At 40.0% G+C, this 21,826-nt stretch overlaps 1 protein-coding gene across 4 annotated transcripts; it reads right to left on the bottom strand.

The window, feature by feature from the left end:
* Positions 1-458: 458 nt before the first annotated feature.
* trmu (tRNA 5-methylaminomethyl-2-thiouridylate methyltransferase) lies at positions 459-19,010 on the bottom strand. 4 transcript variants are annotated; one of them, XM_055653019.1, is made up of 12 exons: positions 18,608-19,010; positions 14,893-15,022; positions 12,405-12,570; positions 10,228-10,334; positions 8,977-9,093; positions 6,924-7,096; positions 6,522-6,575; positions 5,848-5,914; positions 5,069-5,169; positions 4,081-4,225; positions 3,267-3,349; positions 459-1,834 (listed from the first exon to the last, which is right to left on the bottom strand). In XM_055653019.1, exons 2-12 carry the CDS (start codon positions 14,987-14,989, stop codon positions 1,694-1,696), a joined length of 1,251 nt encoding a protein of 416 aa, XP_055508994.1. In that variant the 5' UTR covers positions 14,990-15,022; positions 18,608-19,010; the 3' UTR covers positions 459-1,693. The 4 variants fall into 4 exon arrangements, with proteins under 4 accessions (XP_055508994.1, XP_055508996.1, XP_055508997.1 ...); XM_055653021.1 differs by having other exon boundaries at positions 460-1,834; positions 8,986-9,093; positions 18,608-19,009; XM_055653022.1 differs by lacking the exon at positions 14,893-15,022 and having other exon boundaries at positions 462-1,834; positions 18,608-19,007.
* Between the last annotated feature and the right edge of the window lie 2,816 nt (positions 19,011-21,826).

Here is a 21,826-nt window from a genome sequence, read left to right as displayed (position 1 = left end):
AGAAAGACTGGATAGACTTGTTTTATACTCTCTAGAATTTAGGAGATTGAAAGGGGATCTTATAGAAACCTACAAAATTCTTAAGGGGTTGGACTGGCTAGATGCAGGAAGATTGTTCCCGATGTTAGGGAAGTCCAGGACAAGGGGTCACAGCTTAAGGATAAGGGGGAAATCCTTTAAAACCGAGATGAGAAGAACTTTTTTCACACAGAGAGTGGTGAATCTCTGGAACTCTCTGCCACAGAGGGTAGTTGAGGCCAGTTTATTGGCTATATTTAAGAGGGAGTTAGATGTGGCCCTTGTGGCTAAGGGGATCAGGGGGTATGGAGAGAAGGCAGGTACGGGATACTGAGTTGGATGATCAGCCATGATCATATTGAATGGCGGTGCAGGCTCGAAGGGCCGAATGGCCTACTCCTGCATCTAATTTCTATGTTTCTATGTTTCTATTAAAGTTGCCAGGAGTAAACGGGACGAAAAAGGTTGGGAACCCCCGATTTAACGGCATCATGTTCAGCACAAACTATGTGGGCTGAAGGGCCAATTCCTACACTGTATTGTTCTATATTTTTTACACAATTATGAATCCTTTTGTCCTTGACCCTTATCCTTCTCCTTTAATCAATCCAGCAACCAATAGAGCAGTGATTCCTGGCAATGTTATTCCATATTACCTGCTCCAGGACTACATCCCAATCTCATATCACCTGCAAGACACTGTCATAATTCCACAATCCCTCACACGAACTAGCCCTCCATGTCCCTAGTCCTGAAACCAAACTACAACATATGGTGCAACACTCACCAAAACTCATCTTGTTTGGGAATGCAAACATTTCTGGTCCACTATTTAATTATTGAAAGATACAGAACGGGATCTGGCCCACTGGGTCCATGCCGACCATCGATCTCCCATTCACACAAATTCGATACTATCTCACTTTCTCATCCATTTACCCACACACTAGGGGGCAGCAATTTACAGCAGCAAATTAACCCACAAACCGGCACGTCTGAGGTCACGGACGTACGTGAAGCAGGAACTTGACCACCTATGATATTGTGCCGCCTAAACTATTATTTGTAGCAGAGTCGACATATAATGATAACCAAAGGTTTGTTATGCACTTCCAATAACTATTATTTCAGATAGATTGCAACATATGATTGATAATCTAGTTCCAATATTATCTTCAAATACTTTTTTTTTAAAAGGCTGTCCCATTTAGAAATTGCATAATTTATTGTTTTTCCAGTTCCAGTTTTTTTATTTTTTTAATCAAAAACAAGTTCAAATTACTGCAATCATTGTAAAAAATAAATTACAAAATGTGATCAGCTTAATATATATTAAAACATATGTTCTAAGGATTAAGGAATAAATTTGCTTCATGATGGACTAGAAAAGTCATGACCAACAACATTTTTGGAACTAATAGGAATGTGGGATCCAAAAGCAAATATTTGAAAATTAACCGAAGGCACAAGAAAAGCAACATCTCAAAAGCCAGGGTTAACCTCCATGGTAAATATTAAAGTATATTTGAACATTGGGTTTAAGGGGAGGTAGTGAGAAATGGTCTTCATGCAACAATGAAGTCTACTCCGATTCTAGTCTGGTTACAGATGGATTCATGCAGTTATTCCTATTAGTTCCGGTGGTTCACAGCATCTTGCCAAGTTGAACTACACGTTACGGCATGGATTTGTTATCTGGTAACACCGGTCTTCCGAAATTTGCCAATTTATCCTCTCCTGCCTTGTACATGGACAGGCCAAGTTTCGTTATCTTGCCACTGCCAAGGCATTCGTCATCCTTGTACAGCACAGCATACTGAAATCAAAGTATAACAACATTACAGCATATAAAATGCTTAGAAAGAATCCTGTGTTATATAATCTGGTCTCTAACATACAAAATATAATTTTACTTAAGCCAAAACCAGCAGACATTTCTTTAATGAAGGTGGGAAAAGATTAAAAAAACACCAAGATACTCATTAGCAAGTTCAAGTAAGACTTTGGAATGCGTCGTAATACAAGGGCTTTGTGCCAAGCATCTGCCAAAGCTTCCAAAAGTTGGTAAATAATCCTCTGACAAAGGATCCATAAATTCCTCTGGAGCCAGAAAATGTGCACACTGACAGAGAAGCTAATTTTCAGCAACCTGTAATTCCTTGTCTCAAGATTACTCAACAATGTAATCCATCAGGTTGAAGGACAAGTCATTAAAGAATGAGAATAATTATGATAACATTTAAAAATTTAATTTAATTCACTGTATCATCTTTCACCTTTATCGAGCAAAAAGTTAATATTACATTTTGCCTTTGGTAGAATACCTTTTTCGTGAATTCATGGACAATAGTTCAATAGAAATTAAGATGACCGACATTTATTAATATCAGTGATTTGATTACTTAATTAAAACGTTTTCTTAAAAGCTTTAAAATTATTGTTTGTTAATTGTGTAAATAATGATTAGCAGGTATTTTTTTCAAAGTTTCTGTTTAGAAATCACCATTACATTGGAATGTCTCGAAGCACTTAAAAAACCATTGACGTATTATTCAAATGCAGTCACTATTGTGATTTTGAAAATGTGGCTATCAATTTTGCACTAAGCAATGTGAGAAGGATCAGTTAATCTTTGATTTTCAAGAGATAAAATACAGTGCAGGATATTAAATAAACAATAAGAAATAGTTCTGTAATGCAAAAAGCTATAATAAATCCAAACAGTTAATCAAAGAAGGTATACACGATACATTTCAGACTTCAGCCGAAGGCTAAATCACATTATGCCGATCCCTTTAAAATAAATAAAACTTATTAATTTTACACTTATTATAAACTAGAAAAGTACTATATTTAAATCTATCCGTCAGACTTCAGTGTGGCCAATCGTTACAATAATAGAGGACCGCTAAATTCCTCACTCCCACTCAGCTGATATGGGAAATTACAACTATTATTTTAGCTGTTGTTTGGAAAAGAACACATGACAGAAACTGGCCAACATGTGACACTGGGTGAAAAGGATGACTGTAATAATGTCACAGTTGATTCAGCACAAATAATACCCAAGAGGATAGGTTTAGTTTTACAAACATCCACCACAATTTCTCTGGGGCGAATTCAATTCCAAAGAACTAATTTTGCAAATTACCTGAATGTGAGAGATTTATAACCAAAACAATTTTCAATGGACTTTAAATCAAGTAAGTCTACATGTATTTGAAATGGAAGAATAAGAAAGAACCTACCTGTCCTGGTGTTGGTGCTCTGACTGGTTTGACAAGGGTCACCAAAACTGTAGAATCTGCATTGAGTGTTATTTGACACTGCACTGCAAGAAAAAAATGCAGAATATAAAACCTTAATTATTTGCATTCAGCATTCAATGCAAACTGGTAATGTAAAGGTTTGGGAACAAATATGAGTAAAGTGAAGCCAGCAATTAAGCCCAAGCCTTCTGCAACATCAGTGTACTACATCACAGGGGCAACTCTGAGTTAGATCATTGTCGTTCTACCTATGATCAAATTTGCAGATTTAACTCTTCTATGGACAGACCCCAAGATAATTGAGTTTGGGGCTGTCTCAGTGAAACTCTTAATGTGTACCAAGCATAGATACACATAATTATAGTCGGCTAACTTACAAGGAAACCAAATTAAATTAGATGTGGCATTTAGAATAAGCTTTATCCACCTAACATTGCTTGGAGTTGTTTAATCCTCAGGACAAATACAAAAGGTGACAATACAGTATTCCCATTGAGACGATGAATAATTCTTTGTTCAACATTAATTACATCAGTGTTGCTGTTGACACCAGTATTAGTTGAAAAGCCAGACAGGAAATCCTGGTTGTCAAATACATGCATTTTGCTGATACCACCTTAAATTAGAACACGCGGGGAAATATTTAATCAAAAAGTAAACTAATATTGAATTATGATCTACATAAACTGACATTATACTTCAAAATTAATTCCAAATATGTCCATGTTCTCACCTAGAGAAGCAAGATGTGTTTAATGCAGATACACACAAGCAAAGTCTGAACCTTTCTTACCAAGAGGCATTTGATGCTGGAAGCGAAAACTGCACTGCATCACTCCATCCCTGAGCAGGTCTGCAGGTGGATTTTGAGCGATCCAATGGACAGGGTCAGTTTCAAGTGAGTTCCTGTACAAAGCTGGGTGACAGGTGCCTGGTGCCTGGCAGATAGCAGATATGAATATCATCAGGCATAGTCTACAATTGAAACAACACACTAACACAATTCTAGAAACCCGGCCGCAATTTTATAGTTATAGAATTGCAGAGTTGAGTGATTGCTGTGAGCACTTTGCCCAATTCACTTAAAATTTCACTTAGACAGATTGAAGTTTCTAAGTTACAAAAACAAAATCAATTTTAATTTCATGATAAATAAATTGGCCAGACTGAAGTACATCTCTTTAGACTGAAATTTGGCGAATGGTTCAAACAGTATTTACAGAACCCGTTCCGTAGTTGAACTCTATGCTAATTCAATTTAGTCATTTATTCACACTGACTTTATAACTGTTGATATTTTCTCTAATTTATCAATAAGAACCCCACAAGAATTTCCTTGTCAGATCACCATACTGAAGTTCCCTTTGGCAGTGAGAAATTGAGTCCAATTGCTCTGACATTAATCCCAAAATATTACAAAGCATTTATGGAATTAAGAACTTCTGCAATGTATTCACTTCGTTCTCGCCCTACGTGAAAGGACACCATAATGAATCTGGTGCTAAGGTGTGATGTTGCAAGTGTCGGTGGGAGATTAGGTGTGTCAGAATGATCACTCTTTTATATGGTTTAGATTAGAACTTGGGCAAGGAACAATCTAGAGAGGAACTTCGCAACTGGAAAAGAGTTAAATTCAAAAGGATGAGAGTTTATCCAGTCTGGGTAAGATGGAACCAAAGATTGACAGGAAACATTGTGATCTTTGATCTGTTTCAGGTTAAAATATCATCTTTTTTTATTATACTTTGTTCTAACTTATCCATCGGTTCTGTAACACTCACCACAAATACGTCGCCAGTTTTGATCTCTTTATCAACTACAAACCAAGCATCACTTTGACCACCTATCCTGGCACGTTGTCCCAAAGTGAACAGAAACCAACCTAAAAGTGAACAATAAAGGAAACATGAAATTGAACAAACAATTTGAACAAATGTTTCATAATGAATCATTGAATAAATAGTATATCCATACTCTTAACTGCCTAGGTAATATCACGCTCCCCAACAATTTCAAGAAGGGACATAATAATAATAATAATCTTATTTATATAGCACATTTTTAGTCAACTTGCATTGACCCCAAAGTGCTTCACATAATTACATTACATTTACACACAGGCAAAGGTGGGTGAAGTGTCTTGCCCCAAGGACACAATGACAGTATGCGCTCCAAGCGGGATTCGAACCGGCTACCTTCCGGTTGCCAGCCGAACACTTAGCCCATTGTGCCATCTGTCGTCCATGTGTAAAAACCATTAAAAAGCATATTCGAGAGAGACCTAAACTATTTTTTCTGATATTGATTTTGTAGATTTATTTAAATCTTTATTTGAAACAGTTACAAAGCAAAATATAAAATTCAGGATACCCAGGAAATGTAGGTAGGATTACAAGAAATGGGAAAAAGCAAAAAGCACAGATACTGCAAATAGGAAACAAAGCAGAAAACACTGTTTAGTTTAGTTTAGAGATACAGGTGGAAACAGGTCGTTCGGCCCATCAATTATCGACACACCGAACATATTTCAGTATTAATTTTCTTAAGATATAGTAATTACCTTTATGTGTCCCCATTATTTTTCCATCTTCTATAGAAACAAAATTTCCAGGACGAGGTTCGAGATACTAATAACATTTTGAGAATGAAATAATTAAAATCAAGGTCAACACACCAAATGCGTTTGCATTTCCAACTACTCAACAAAAGACTGGGCACTGGATTTGAATCTAGCACAAATAAATGCAATCTTTTTTTCTCCAAATCCGTTACAAGTCCCAAGTAAAACACATTTTTAAAAAATGTTTCCAGATGTCAACAAGTCATTATTCTATAAAATTCGGCATCACGTTAGGAATTTCTCTTCAACTGGGTTGGCTGATATGAGCAACCAAAATATTCAATTAGTACTTTTGAAGTACTCTTTGTAGTCTGGGTAAATTACTATTGATAATATTAGCTTAAAAATAACACATTTTTATGATATTATTTTTCCACTAAACAATGGAATCCTTAGCCAGATTAAATAAATTAAAATCAATATTAGGATGCAAAATGAAAACATTAAATGTTCAGATTATTGCCAATAGAAAACTCTTTCTCACAGTAGGCAGAAACTAGAGCCTACAACTAAATTGTATTATTTGTTCTTCATCTATATACGGACTGTAGGAAATTAAAATATTCTACTTTTTGACAGGGATAGATGCATATTAAAGGAACAAGCACACAAACCTCAAGAATAAAATGTTCAAAGTTTCTTTCTCCAATGAAACAGATTCCCATGCTCTGCAGAAATCAATAAAAATAATGTCACAACAGCAAATATTCAACAAATGCTGGAGGTAGACAAAAATGCTGGAGGACACAGGTGAGGCGGCATCTATGGAGAAGGAGTTGGTGAAGTTTCGGGTCGAGACCCTTCTTCAGACTGATGGGGGGGGGGGGGGAAGAAAGGAAGAGGAGGAGACAATAGGCTTGTGGGAAAGCTGGGAAGGGAAAGGGGAAGGGGGGAGAAAGCAAGGACTATCTGAAATTGGAGAAGTCAATGTTCATGCTACATGGTTGAATCAAGTTACAATTTCAGAGATTTCAATATTCAAGGTTCAAGAACCAAATGACAATAAAACGTCGTACTTCTTTTCTTTTCAATATATGGTGAAATCCTGCCTCTGCTGCCATTTCCTTTACAATATTTTTCCTGAATTCTCCAAGGGGAAAGATGGTATGTCGCAAAGCATGCTGAGATATCTGACTCAGAAAGAAAGTTTGGTCTTTCTGTGGATCAGCAGCCTTCAAGAGTTTTACAGCTAAATGCAGAAAAGAAACAGGCTGTTAGTGACAGAATTGTGATAGTTTACATAGGCTAATATTTAAAGTAAATCATGATTTAAATATTTAATTTACTTAACACTCATATTCCACTAATGCTGTTGTGATTTGGGTCTCAATGTATGATATTTACTTTTACTTGCCCTTTTATTCCTACCATAGCTTAAATCAAGAAACATTCACAACTTACACCCTCACTTCAGTGTAAATAGTAAGACTCACATCAAACATCATATTACCAAATAAAGCATACCTTGCAAGTCAGAAAACGGACAGTATGTTTCCACTCTGCAGCATTATACAGCATCACTGCTCTCTCTGGATGTGACTTCTCCTACACTGCACACATTCTACATCCCCATATTGACTGATCTTTCTGAAATGTCTGCCTGCCGCCCAGTAAAACCGTTTTTTCCCTCAATTTTGCCCTATTCACAGCAAACATGATAGCTCACCTTTTTGAACTACCACAAGCCTGCTTATTAAAGACACTCTCAGATTACCTCATACCTTAAATGTTCTGGCTAATACATGATCTAAAGAAAATGAATAAATCAATGGACAAATAACTCCACCTTCAAACACCTGGGGCAAAATAAAATATTGTTAGCATTCTTTCTTCAAAGACATTCTTTGTTTTATTTAAATTTCTGCTCACATTACTCTCATACATAGCAGATTTATTTGGTAAAAGTGTACTTGTGCTGGAATTGTTATGTCAGTACAACATTTTTACTGTTTATATTTGTTTCATATGTCACAGAACAGACAAGCAGAACTGGCATCATTCTACACTGGCTCAACAAGTAATCCCATTTCTCCATTCCCTGCAGTTGTTTGTTGTCCCCCCCCCCCCCCCCCCCCCCCCCCCCCCCCCCCCCCCCCCGGTGCTGGCTCGAAGGGCCGAATGGCCTACTCCTGTACCTATTTTCTATGTTTTCCATGTTTCCAGATTCTACCACTCACCAACACTTCACACATAAACTCTGCACAGACAGCACCAGGTTACTGGAACTCTGAGACAGCTTCCCTACTAGCAGTGTCACTGTGCCTCAATCCAGAGTCAGATCCTCATTGGCATTAAAGCTACTGCATTTCAGTCATAAAATTAAACCACAAGGTTAAAGCAATTACTCCATATCCGTGCTAAACTTGCCATTCTAAATCCATGTTATGAGTTTTGCTGATATGTGTTTATACATTGGTCATTTTTTATCAAAACCATAAAGCAGAGTTGGACACAAAATGGTGGAGTAATTCAGCGGGACAGGCAGCATCTCTGGAGAGAAAGAATGGGTGATGTTCCGGGTCGAGACCCTTCTTCAGAGTTGTTTAGATTAACCACGCCAATTTGAATTTTCTATCAGATGCCCAGCTCAATCTCGGACACAGAAGGTAAATAAAGCATTTTTTGGGTAAGGAAAGAGTCAGATACTGGTGGAATAGTATTCCTTTCAATACAGCTGTCCCTGCATTTTAAATGACAGTAATAAAAAGAAAACTGAAGTAGCAATATTAGGCTCATTACATCGGACAATTGAGACTGCACAGAGATCCCCATTGAAGGGTCCATGATAGCAACTAACCATTATGATCTGAAGTTAGTTAAAAGAAACACCTCCAACAGAGTGTATACAAATTTGCATTTAGTTAAACATCCTGGCGAATGTTAACGCTAACAGTGAGTTATTTAAATATTTGTACATGCAGATTCTGCAAAGCTATCCAGTTTACGTGGATGTCATGATTACATTTTGTTTAAACTCCATTTTGGCCAACCAAACTTTCCTACATTGAACATTAATATTTAAAGAATTAAAAGTTAGTGTCACGTCAAAATGTAATGTTCTTCACTCACCATCCTTACCATGGTTATATAAAATATCTTCTGTATTTCCAATGGACTTCTGCTGGAAAACTTCTTCATCGCCTTGTGACGTTCTGGCATAATGACCGGTTGCCATTGCATCAGCCCCTACCTCAATATAAAGAATGTAACTATTACATATCCTATTTTCTAATAAACACCAGAATACATGCTACATCTGATTTAGTGCGATTCAACATTAGATGCATCAAAAAGGAAACCAAACTATTGCTAACTTCAGTCAAGCCAGTTTTCATGAATACTAGAAGCAAAGAACTGCAGATGCTTGTTTACTAAAAAAAGACACAATGATGGAGATGGAGTACAACAGCTCAGGCAGCATCCCTGGAGAACATGGATAGGTGTCATTTTGTGTTGTGACCCTTGTATAGACTTGTTTTTCAGAGTCTAAAGAAGGGTCCCAACCCAAAACAACACTAATCCATGTTTTCTGGGGACATTGCCTGACCCGAGTTAGTCTGGCACTTTGTGTCCTTTTTCATCAGTACTACAACTGTTTTAATGTCTAATTATTAAGAATGAGAATAAGGTTTGGTGAGATCATCTTCCTTGGAAGAAATTACGATATCCTTGGCAAAATTGTAGCTCCGGGGATGACTCAAGATATCCTGTTCCTCATATCTACCTTGTGGCTTTCCACACTTTCCAACAAAGATTAATTGGAAAATTCTGACCTTTCCTGGAACATTTTTTCAATTTTGAAAGTATTCACATAGACTTGCCGTCCTATGATAAGCTATGATTAGTCATTATAATGTTCTCTCACCTTTCCCCATCTCTTATATGATCTCAGTCATAAATCCAGTTATTCCCTTGCTCAATAACCCAGACTATCTGATTTGGTCTTGACACCCAGTGTGAAATACTACAGGTGGTCAAATACAAAGTGAAATGATGAAACCAGAAGTAGCAGATGTAAATCTAATGCTATCACAGTTCGTTGGAAGAATTTATTAATCGCAATGACAAATTAATACCAATATATTAATTTGCAGCAGATTATAAAGAAGGAACCCTAGTGGTATGCATACGTTTTAAAGAAAATTGAAAAACAGAGGTTGAATTGAAATATCATTGCTTCTACATTTCCAAATTATATGGTGTAAGGAGTGTTACTGGACACTAGAATGTTTGTATAAATAATGCTTGAACATATTTGACTTCTGATAAAATGTATAACATGACAGGTGTTTGAGCATCCAGTTAATACAAAACACTTACCCAACATTTCCATGGCAAAATGCAACAGACATTTGAATTTGATATTTTTATTACACATTATATCAGGGTTCGGAGTCCTTCCCATTTCATACTCCTTTACTAGGTTACTGAAAAAGAACAAAACAACACTTTTCATTCATTCAATTTCTAGCAACAAGACTTTCAAACTTCAACACTACATCAGTTCAAAATGCAATTGTTCAGATTAGTGCTAGGATTGAGAGGTTTGCTGAAAGACGTGACATTTGTCTATGCCTCACTCTACTGCAACAATACTCTTCTATGGTGTGGACAGTTGGAGCCAACTCTGTTCACAAATTACATTAGCAACTTAAACTTCAGAATTAATAAACTATTTCTAAATGTATGGATGACACCAACATTGGGAGTAATTGTTAACCATGCAGAAGATTTCGCCAAAACAAAAGATATTCAAAAACTTGCAGAGTGGCGTAAAACTGGCAAATGGATTTCACTACCCAATCAGGAGGTACTGAATTTTGGTAAAAAAAATAGTATAGTACTATTAGTATAAGTATTAGTAATAGTATGAGTCCTTTAAACTTTGCCCCTCTCACCTTAAGGTCATGCCCTTTAATTTAGTTCAGTGATACAGCATGGAAACAGGCCTATTGGCCCACCGACTCCACACCGACCAGCGATCACCCACACACTAGTTCTATCCTACACGCTATGGACAATTTTGCAGAGGCCAATTAACCTATAATACCACACGTCTTTGGAATGTGGGAGGAAACAGGAGAACCTGGAGTAAACCCAGCAGTCACAGAGAGAACATGCACCCTTGGTCAGGATCGAACCCGGGTCTCTGTTGCTGTGAGGCAGCAGAGCTTCCACTGCGCCACTGTGCCGTATTTGACATTTCCACCCTGGGAGAAAGGTTCTGATTATCTATGCCATCACTGCTTCTAATGAGTTTATTTATAAACTTCTATCAAGTCACCCCTTTGCCTCTGACACGTCAGAGAAAACAATCCAAGTTTGTCCAGCCTCTCCATGTAGCTAATATCTTCTAATCTAGAGAGCATCCTGCTATGCCTTATCTGCACCTTCTCCAAAGCCTCCAAGCCAATACTCCAACGCCAATGGATTAAACCTGACCCGTAATAGCTGCATCACTGAATTTATCAAATATGGTGGTTTACAAACCAAATATGTTAAACTTTAGAAATAAATATACATAAAACAAAGATCATAGTTCTAATTTTCTCAATTCTAAATGGATGGAACGAGGTCTATCAGCTTTCATATAATATTGTTGTTGTACTTATTTTTAATTAAACCTCTACAGCAGCGCCATGCGATCCTGCTTACAGGAAAGCAGACTATTATCTAAATGGTGGCCGATTGGGAAATGGGGAGATGCAGCGAGACCTGGGTGTCATGGTACACCAGTCATTGAAGGTAGGCATGCAGGTGCAGCAGGCAGTAAAGAAAGCGAATGGTATGTTAGCTTTCATTGCAAAAGGATTTGAGTATAGGAGCAGGGAGGTTCTACTGCAGTTGTACAGGGTCTTGGTGAGACCACACCTGGAGTATTGCGTACATCGGTTTTTTTTGGTCTCCAAATCTGAGGAAGGACATTATTGCCATAGAGGGAGTGCAGAGACGGTTCACCAGACTGATTCCTGGGATGTCAGGACTGTCTTATGAAGAAAGACTGGATAGACTTGGTTTATACTCTCTAGAATTTAGGAGATTGAGAGGGGATCTTATAGAAACTTACAAAATTCTTAAGGGGTTGGACAGGCTAGATGCAGGAAGATTGTTCCCGATGTTAGGGAAGTCCAGGACAAGGGGTCACAGCTTAAGGATATAGGGGGAAATCCTTTAAACCGAGATGAGAAGAACCTTTTTCACACAGAGAGTGGTGAATCTCTGGAACTCTCTGCCACAGAGGGTAGTTGAGGCCAGTTCATTGGCTATATTTAAGAGGGAGTTAGATGTGGCCCTTGTGGCTAAGGGGATTAGGGGGTATGGAGAGAAGGCAGGTACGGGATACTGAGTTGGATGATCAGCCATGATCATATTGAATGGCGGTGCAGGCTCGAAGGGCCGAATGGCCTACTCCTGCACCTAATTTCTATGTTTCTATGTTTCTATAGCCTTGAATCCATAAACATATCCATAAACAAATTAAAAAACATCTGTATTACCTGAAGACTTCATGCCAATACTCTTTCACAAAGGAAACCTGATAGAAAGGGATGTCAAGCATCTCACAGAGCTGGTGTGCATCTCTGCAGTCCTGATCACTTGTACAGATACCGCGTTCATCCAGCATGTCCCAGTTTTTCATAAAGACACCCATCACTTGGTAACCTAGAAAAGACAGTATGAATTATTTCAATATTGCGCATCATGAAGCAAGCAATCTCTGAATGCAAAATGGCCTTTATAAAGTAAATAATTACCATAAACCATTCACATTCTGTCTAGATGAAAGGTCCTGACCTGAATCACTATCTGTCCTATTAGCTTCCACAGATGCTGTCCAACTGCCCTCCTTTTTTGCTATAGATTCCAGCAAGTGCAGTCTCTAGTGCCTCTTTGTGGCACACTAAGGTAGACATTGGATAACTTTACTAAGTTATGAAGTATTTTTAAACTTGGGCAGCAATATGTAGATATGTTGAATCCAGTTTTAATCAAATAAGAAAGACAATGTTCCCAGCTGGACTTGGACCGAGAAGTGGTACTTTTTAGAAACATGTCTCTGGGTTCATTGGCGGGATGCCTAATCTGTAATGGAAACTTAACATGATAGCTGTAATACATTATGCTTGGGATACTAATCAAATTACCATACAGAATACATTAATTGTGGAATACATATGTTGTTAGGTAAATAGGGCGGCATGGTGGCGCAGTGGTAGAGTTGCTACCTTACAGCACCAGAGATCCCGGTTCGATCCTGACTACGGAGTTTGTATGTTCTCCCCGTGACCTGCGTGGGTTTTCTCTGAGATCTTCAGGTTGCCCCCACACCCACAAAGAGGTACACAGTGTTTAAGAGGGAACTGCAGATGCTAGAGAATCGAAGGTTACACAGAAAAGCTGGAGAAACTCAGCGGGTGCAGCAGCATCTATGGAGCGAAGGAAATAGGCAACGTTTTGGGCCGAAACCAAGGGTTTCGGCCCGAAACGTTGCCTATTTCCTTCGCTCCATAGATGCTGCTGCACCCGCTGAGTTTCTCCAGCTTTTCTGTGTAACCCACAAAGAGGTACAGTTTTGTAGGCTAATTGGCTTGGTATAAATGCAAATTGTCCCTAGGATTGCCCCTGTGTGTAGGATAGTGTTAATTTGCGGGGATCCCTAGTCAGTGCGGATTCGGTGGCCGAAGGGCCTGTTTCCGCGCGGTTTCTCTAAACTAAACATAACATCTTTACAAAAGACCTGTTTCCAGAAGTCTGGCGTAGATCAATCATTGCTCCATCCTGTAAATCTAAGTGTTCCCTAGTTTGTCAATCAATTTATACCCAGAACAAGGTCACTGACCCACCTCAAACACCAGGGGAGCTATGTGAGGATGCTTTTCATTGACTTTAGCTCCGCCTTCAATACCATCATCCCCAGCAGACTGGTCACCAAACTCATGGATTTAGCTCTCCCAACCCATCTGTCTCTGGATCAAGGACTTTGTGTCTAACCACCCCCAGACCGTCAGACTGGGCCATCACCTCTCCACCCCCATCACACTCAGCACCGGCTCCCCACAGGGCTGTGTGTTGAGCCCACTCCCACCCACGATTGTGCCCCCGCCCACTCCACCAACACCATCGTCAAGTTTGCGGACGACACGACTGTGGTTGGACGTATCTCAGGAGGAGATGAGACAGCCTATAGGGAGGAAGTCCAAAGACTGGCAGCATGGTGTTCAGACAACAACCTCATCCTAAACACCACAAAAACAAAGGAAATTATCATAGACTTCCGTAAGAACAGTGCAGCCCCCAAACCCCTATTCATCAATGGGGACTGTGTGGAAAGGGTCTCAGACTTCAGATTCCTGGGCACACAAATTACGGAGGATCTCTCCTGGACTACAAACACCACCACAGCAGTCAAGAAGGCCCAGCAGCGACTCTACTTTCTGAGGATCCTCAGGAAAAACAACCTGGAGGAGAAGCTGCTGGTGTCCTTCTACCGCTGCTCCATCGAGAGTGTGCTGGCGTACTGTATAACCACATGGTATGCCAGCTGCTCTGCAGCGGACAGGAGAGCCCTTTAAAGGGTCATCAACACCGCACGAAAAATCACTGGCTGCCCACTGCCTTCCCTGAAGGACATCTTCAGCTCTCACTGCCTTGGCAGGGCAGCCAACATCCTGAAGGACCCTTCCTACCCTGGACACAAACTGTTCCACCTGCTGCCCTCTGGCAGACGGTACAGGTCTTTCAAAACTCGCACAAACAGACTCAGAGACAGCTTCTACCCCATAGCCATACGTGAACTTAACAATGCAAAATAAGAAATAACACTCACATTCAACTGAATGGTTCTTACTCACAAGCACCTTAAAAAGATCCTGAATGTACTTAACCATTTGCACTACTATATAACTGTACAACACCGAATACCTCATAATGGCAAATTAGTGGCAAAACATTATCTGTAATTTTTTTATATGTATATATTTTTACCTTTTCTTATATATTTAAAATTGTTCTTGTGAATGGCACCGTTGGATTGACTTTTAAATTTTGTTGTACCATGTGCAATGACAATAAAGAGATTCATTTCATTTCATTTCACATAAACCTTAAAGGTCACCTGTAGTATGCAAAGGATATTGGTTTGCTTCTGAGTACACAGGCAACATGTACGTTAGTTACAGCGGTATGGGTAGCAGAAAGTCACTCTTATCGAATGATGCCTAAATTCATTATCGGTGTCCATGCATTGTTTACCACTTTATTATTTGCATTTATATATTTTAATGTACAACTTGTTAGCTAAAATCTTACATTTGAAGGAACAAAGTTAATTAAAAAATGTGACACAAGTCATTTCAAGTGAACCAATGTTCACAGCCGCATTCGACAGAGAAGATATCAAGATCAAAATCAAATCAAAACAGGTAATACTCTCCATACTGTTTTATGTAAAACCATTTAAGCAATGCACCACTTCAAATACATATTTGAATCACAATGGCGTTTTCAATTCAATTTTTGTTGATTATGACAGGATAAATAATAGAATTCCATTATAAATAATACAATTCCCATTGTACTTCCCAAATAACTGTGATATTTCCATCTCTCAAGTGAATTATTCCTTGGTTTATGAACAAATATGATTTTACTGTAAAATAGTACTCTTTTAAAACAATAAATTGAACTTTTTGAGAATTAATTTATCTTAGTTGTCATTCATAACAGACTGGCTCCTTGCAATATTACAGATAGATGTGACATGGTCCAAAATACCACACATGCAATAAATTCCTGATAGCTGCTGCCCTATGTTTAGCAGTGAGACAAAATAAATGAAGATTTGAAAATTGTGAAGCTAGAGGAAGGAATGGAGGTGAAATAGGAGAGGAGAGAAATAGGTGCGAGTCCAGGCAAGGCACAAGAGAGGGAAGGGGGAAGTGGGGCGAGGAAGGAAGGGGTACCAAAAATTAGATAAATCAATGTTCATACCTTTGGGTTGTAAGCTACCCTGGCAGAATAAGAGGTAGTGTTCCTCAAGTTTACAAGTGCCCATGGCAATGGGGTCTGGCAATGGAGATGGCCCAGGACAGAAAGATCAGTATGAGAATGGGAAGAGGCCTTAAAATGGTAACCAACCGGGAGATCCAGTCGGCTTTGACGAACTGAGCACGCTTTTGACAAAACGATTGTTACGTCTACAGTTGGTGTCACCATTGTACAGGAGGCCACATCGGGAACACCGGATCAGTAGATGACGTAAGAGGAGGTGTCACCTAGATGGTCTGCTGGGGTCCCTGGATGGAGCTGATGGAGGAGGTACGCTGACAGCTAAGTAAAAGTTGTATCTCCTGTGCTTACAGGGAAAGTACCTGGGGAGGGAAGGGAGAAGTTGCAGAGGGAAGGTGGAGGTGAAGGATCAGATTGGAGGTGACAAAAATATCAGAGACTGATGCAGTGAGAACCAGGGTAATTCTATTCTTGTTCTGTCTGAGGAGTGGGAGCAAGAGCAGAACTACAGGATACAGAGGTGCCACGGGTGAGAAATCCACTTATCATGCAGGGGGGACCACATTTACTAAAGAAAGAGATCTTTGATGTCCTAGGATGGAAATTCTCATCTTGAAATTAAGAGTATGGGATGCTGTCTTCTAACTTAGCTGGCTAAGCCATGAGGAAAGTTGTCTATTCACTCATTCAAACTCACATCCAGGTCTTGAAATACTATTAAATTATTCTAGAGCCCCCTCTGGTGGTTTCCTAGTTGCTAAAGAAATAATGCACCAGATTAAATTAGAAAGAATGTTGCAATTAAAAACAATCAAACCACCATTGTTTAAAAATAACACAGGAAGAGATCAAATGGTGATGATTTTGTGCTGAATTTCCATCTACACAGTGTTCCACGTGCAGGACAAGGGAGCAATGATAAAGGAGCTACTGTTTGTCCTATTCACATAATAAATTAAATTTGACTCAATAGATTTGATCAAGGAGCAAGTTTACAAATACTGTAAGATTAAAAGGGACAGAAAGAGATGGTGAGAGGTTGGAGAAGGAAGTTCAGAGGGTTCAAGTCGAGACAGCTGGAAGTACCAACACTAAAGGAAATGTGGTTAGAATGAAGGGATACAAGAAATGGAGAGGCAGAGAGGAGGGCATGAAATGATTTGAAACTAGAAATAAGATAGACAACAACCTCCATGTAAGTGCAGAGATGACAGCAGTCAGAAATGCTGTAATTATGGCCATCCTCAAGAAAAGAAGGGCCTCCCTGCCATCTGGCACAAGCCATCACCAGCATCCTCCTCAACCACCTACTCACAATGGCTGCGTAGCTGGTCCCCACGAGCACTTTCTCAAGATTATTTTAGGATAAACAATAAAAACAACAGAAAGGAGGAAACAGGTCCTTCAGCCCACAGAATTGGGGGCAATTTATATTAATCTCTTCTATATTTTCAACACCTCCTCACCGATTCTACACACAACACACCAGGGTCGGTTTACAAGGGCACTAACCCGCACCTCTTTGGGAATGTGGTCATCCATGCAAACTTGATCAGCAAGGACGTCAAAGGTTAAGGGGGGAAGGCAGATGAGTGGGATTAAGAGGCAAAAATAGATCTGCAATGAGGGGGCAGCCTGGATGGGCCAAAAGACTGGACGGGCCAAGTCAGTAATACAAATAAAAAGCAACAGAACACACAAAATACATTTTAACATAAACAAGCACCACAGTGACTCCTCCACATTCCTCGCTGTGATGGAAGGGGGAAAAAAAGTTAAATTCGCTTCCCTTCTTTGTTCTCCCCCGTATAGACATATGTATATATACACACACACACATATATTAACACACATATACATATATATATATATATGTATATGTGTGTGTGTGTGTATAGGGTGATTTCACTAAAGGTCACTGGACACACACGTGACCAAAATATATACCATGTTAGTGGATGGGAAAAAACGCACACATATATGAGCTATTTACTGTGCCAGTCGGGGTGACCGTGATACAGCTACCTAGATTTACATATACAAGTAATGTACAAGAGGGAACTGGTACCGGCGGAAATGAACAGCCGCATTTGCCGTATATACAGGTCCAAAATATCGGGAATTATCGCGTTTGTCGCTGACACAAAAGTAAGTTTAATATGCCTTACTTTTGATGAAATCAGTGCGTGTATAATTATATATATCGACCTGTAAATGTACGGCAAATGTCGGCTGTTCATTTCCGCCGGTTTGGCGGTAAGTGAATTTATACTTGCTATCTTTTTTTTTCCTGTAAATATATAGCTGTGCCTATCATATGGCACAGTAAATTGCAGTACCTCGTGTGTCATGATCGTTTTTTTGGTTCATGTACCGAAATCGATATATGGTCACGTGGGTGCGGATTACGCTCCAGTGATATTTATGTCTTTTGGTTAAAGTCTCCAAGTGCGTGTTCAGGTATATATATATGTATATATATATATCTATACGGGGGAGTATGAAGGGAAGTCATGATCTTTTGGTATAAATATATATATATATATTTATATCTTTTGGTTAAAGTCTCCAAGTGCGAAGGTCAGGATTGACCCCGCCTCTCCGTAGCGGTCACGATGGCGGGGCGCCGACCACCCACTTCCTCGTCGCTCTCTCCCCGTGTAACACGCCGCGGTCACCGGCGGCCCCTCACCTCTCCGGCGGAGCAGCAGCGCTGCCACGGCGCTGTCCACGCCGCCCGACACGGCACACGCCACCCGGCGCAGAGAGTTGCTCATCCGCCACCAGGCCCGGCCCCGGCCGCCGCTCACCCCGCACAGCGGCCCGCCGGCAAACTGCGGCACCAAACTCCGGTCCGGCCCGGCCCGGCCCCCTGCTTGCTGCTCGTTCTCGGCAAAGATTATAGAGGAGCTAGTATCTTTGGTCCTCGGTGCAACAGCTCCACATCCTCCAGAGCGGGCGGCGGGGGAAACTCCACCGCTCTGTCCAAGGCGATTCTGTTTTTACCAAAAGGGTATTTACTAGGTGCCCCAGGAATCCAGGGTTGATTAAAGCAGCGTTCAGGTCCCCAAATACAGGCTCTGCCCAACAATCTGGGAACATGTGTCGGGAGGAACTGCAGATGCTGGTATAACTCAGCGTGTCAGGCTGCATCTCTGGAGAAAAGATTAGGTGACGTTTCGTGTTGAGTGCACTGACTTTCATGGGCCTGTCCCACAGGCGACTGTTAAGTTGCCGGCAGTCGCCTAAAAAACCAGCAACTGGAACGGCGAGTGGAACACACACACATCGCTTCCTTCACCAGCCGGTTATGCATGCGAGGGACAGGGCAAGCGGGGAGAGCGCTGTCTGAGTGAAATTAACACGGTGCAAAGCTTAATTGATACAGACACACACCGCAATGAACAGGAAGGTTGGCGCTGTAAAGAGGGGAGGGGAAGAAGGAGTGGAGACAACTTTTAAGAAGCCAGAGATACACTGCTATGAATCTGGGTCACTGGAACTTTGGGGCAGCAGTTATACTAGCTGCAGCTCTACTGCCCCCAAACAGTTAAAAACATTTCTAAACATTAAATTCCTTTTTGCTGACTATCAGAACTGCACACTCAGTCTCTTGCTCCATTTTCTCTCTACACATGACTGTGCAGCCAGACACAGCTCCAACACCATCTTTAAAATCAGAATGTCACGATTGTTGGATGAATAATGAATCAGAGTACAGGAGGGAGATTGATAACCTGGTTGAGTGTTGCAAGAACACGAGTCTTGCTCTCAATATTAGCAATGACTAAGGAGCTTGATTGTTGATTTCAGGAAGGGAGAGTCGAGGGATCAAGCACCTATCTTCACTGGCAGTAGAGAAAGTTAACAGCATCAAGTTCCTGGGTGAATACATTTATGATGATTTGCTTACCAAAACCACAAATTCTTGCTATAGGAGGTGATTTGGTATGTTGCCAATTACTCTATCATAATTATACTAATGTACATTGACCAGTTGCATCACGACAGCCTGGTTCAGTAAATCAAATACTCAAGAACAAGGCAGGCTGCAGGAATTGTTGTGCATTGCTTAGTCCATCATGGGTATGGACCTTCCTCCTACCAAAGGGATCTGTAGCATGCTCCTTGCTATCAACTATCATCGGGGAAAAAGTGCAGGAGCCTAATAACTTACCTCCAGATTCAATAAATGTTTTTTTCCCTACCGACCATCATGTTCCTACACAACCTTGACCTCAAGCTCTGCCCCGAACCACTACTGACATTGCACTGCTGTGTTCGCTCTATGTACTTTGGATTTAATATTATCATGGTCCACCTTACTTCTAATGTGCCTGTAAGGCTTCAGCAAATACAAATTTCATTGTTCCAATGCATATGACGAATAAACTTTCATGAACTCTTGGAATTCTGAATTACTTTTGTAATCTGTTCAATATAATTCATTCCATTTTGCATCATTATCATCATTTTGGAGTTTATGATGAAATTCCAAATCTTGATCTAGGATAACTTGCTGTGGAAGCAGCCAATTGTACACAGCTGTAAAACCACAAGTGAATTAGAGTGTAAATAAATGTAATAAATAAACCCCGATCTAAAATACAAGATTTCCAAATTTTGAAAGCATCAGTGTCTATATGGAACTTCAGTGAAAATAAATCCATAATTATCGATGTGCACTGCAATAGTACTTGCCCGACCATTTGCCTTTAAATGAGAAGCAAAAAAACCACACATTTGATAATGGGCAGAACAAAAATAAGGAGATTAAATAGTCTCCTTGGTCTTGGAGTGAACCTACCATTTCCCCAACTACCCTTCTGCCCCAAATATACACATTAAATGCCTTGGGGCTCGCCTTAATCTAACTTGCCAAGGACCATTCATATAGACTTTTAGCCCTCATAATTCCTTATTTTAAGTTATTTCAGCTTCCTTTGTATTCATCAATGGCCCCAATTTGAAACATCAACTGCATATACTGCCTAATATGAGTATCTCCATCATGTGTTGTTTTAATTTCTTGCAATTCGTTAGCTTTAGTTTTAGAGAAACAGTGTGGAAACATGTCCTTTGTACCCAGTCTACACCAACCAATAATCACCCCGTACATTAGTTCTATCCTACACATTAGGGACATTTTACAGAAGCTAATTACCCTACAAACCTGCCCATCTTTGAAATGTGAGAGGAAACCAGAGCATCCAGAGAAAACCCAGGCAGGTGGTCACAGGGAGAACGTATAAACAGTAGACAGCACTCATAGGTTCGAACCCCAGTTTCTAACACTGCAAGGAAGCAACTCTACCACTGCACCACAGTTTTGCCCAATTGTATTTCTTGCCCTTTTACAAAAGAGTCACCATGTACATTAAAATATGCATTTTATAGACAAGATGCAAGTTAGCAGTGCTGCATGGTGGCACAGTGTTGCTGCCTTACAACCAGGTGTGATGCTGGCCTCGGATGCTGTCTTTAATGGCTTTGTATGGTCTCCCCTTGAACTGCTGGGTTTTCTCCGGGAGCTCCGGTTTCCTCCCACACTCCAAAGACATACAGGGTTGTAGGTTAATTAGCTTGGTAAATTTATGAAATTGGCCCTTGCGCTGAATAGTGTTAATGTGCAGGGATCGCTCGTCGGTGCGCCAAAGGGCCTGTTTCCACTAATTAAATCCTTAAATGAATAAACTTAAAATTTGGACACTTGGCAAGTTAGGTAGTGTCTGTGAAAAGAAAAACAGTTAACATTTCAGGTTGAAGACCTACTTTTTCAGATGCTGACTGGTCTGACAAGTCTAGCATTTTGTTTCTGTTTGAGATATCTAGCACCTGCAGATGTTTTTAATTTCCATCTAAAAAAAAGTTTATGCAACTTTACTAAAATTGATTGAGCTCCAAAGCCATG

The sequence above is a fragment of the Leucoraja erinacea genome, chromosome 22 (assembly GCF_028641065.1).
Source record: "Leucoraja erinacea ecotype New England chromosome 22, Leri_hhj_1, whole genome shotgun sequence".
In the NCBI taxonomy this organism is placed as follows: Eukaryota; Metazoa; Chordata; class Chondrichthyes; order Rajiformes; family Rajidae; genus Leucoraja; species Leucoraja erinaceus.
This window is presented reverse-complemented; position numbering and strand designations above follow the sequence as displayed.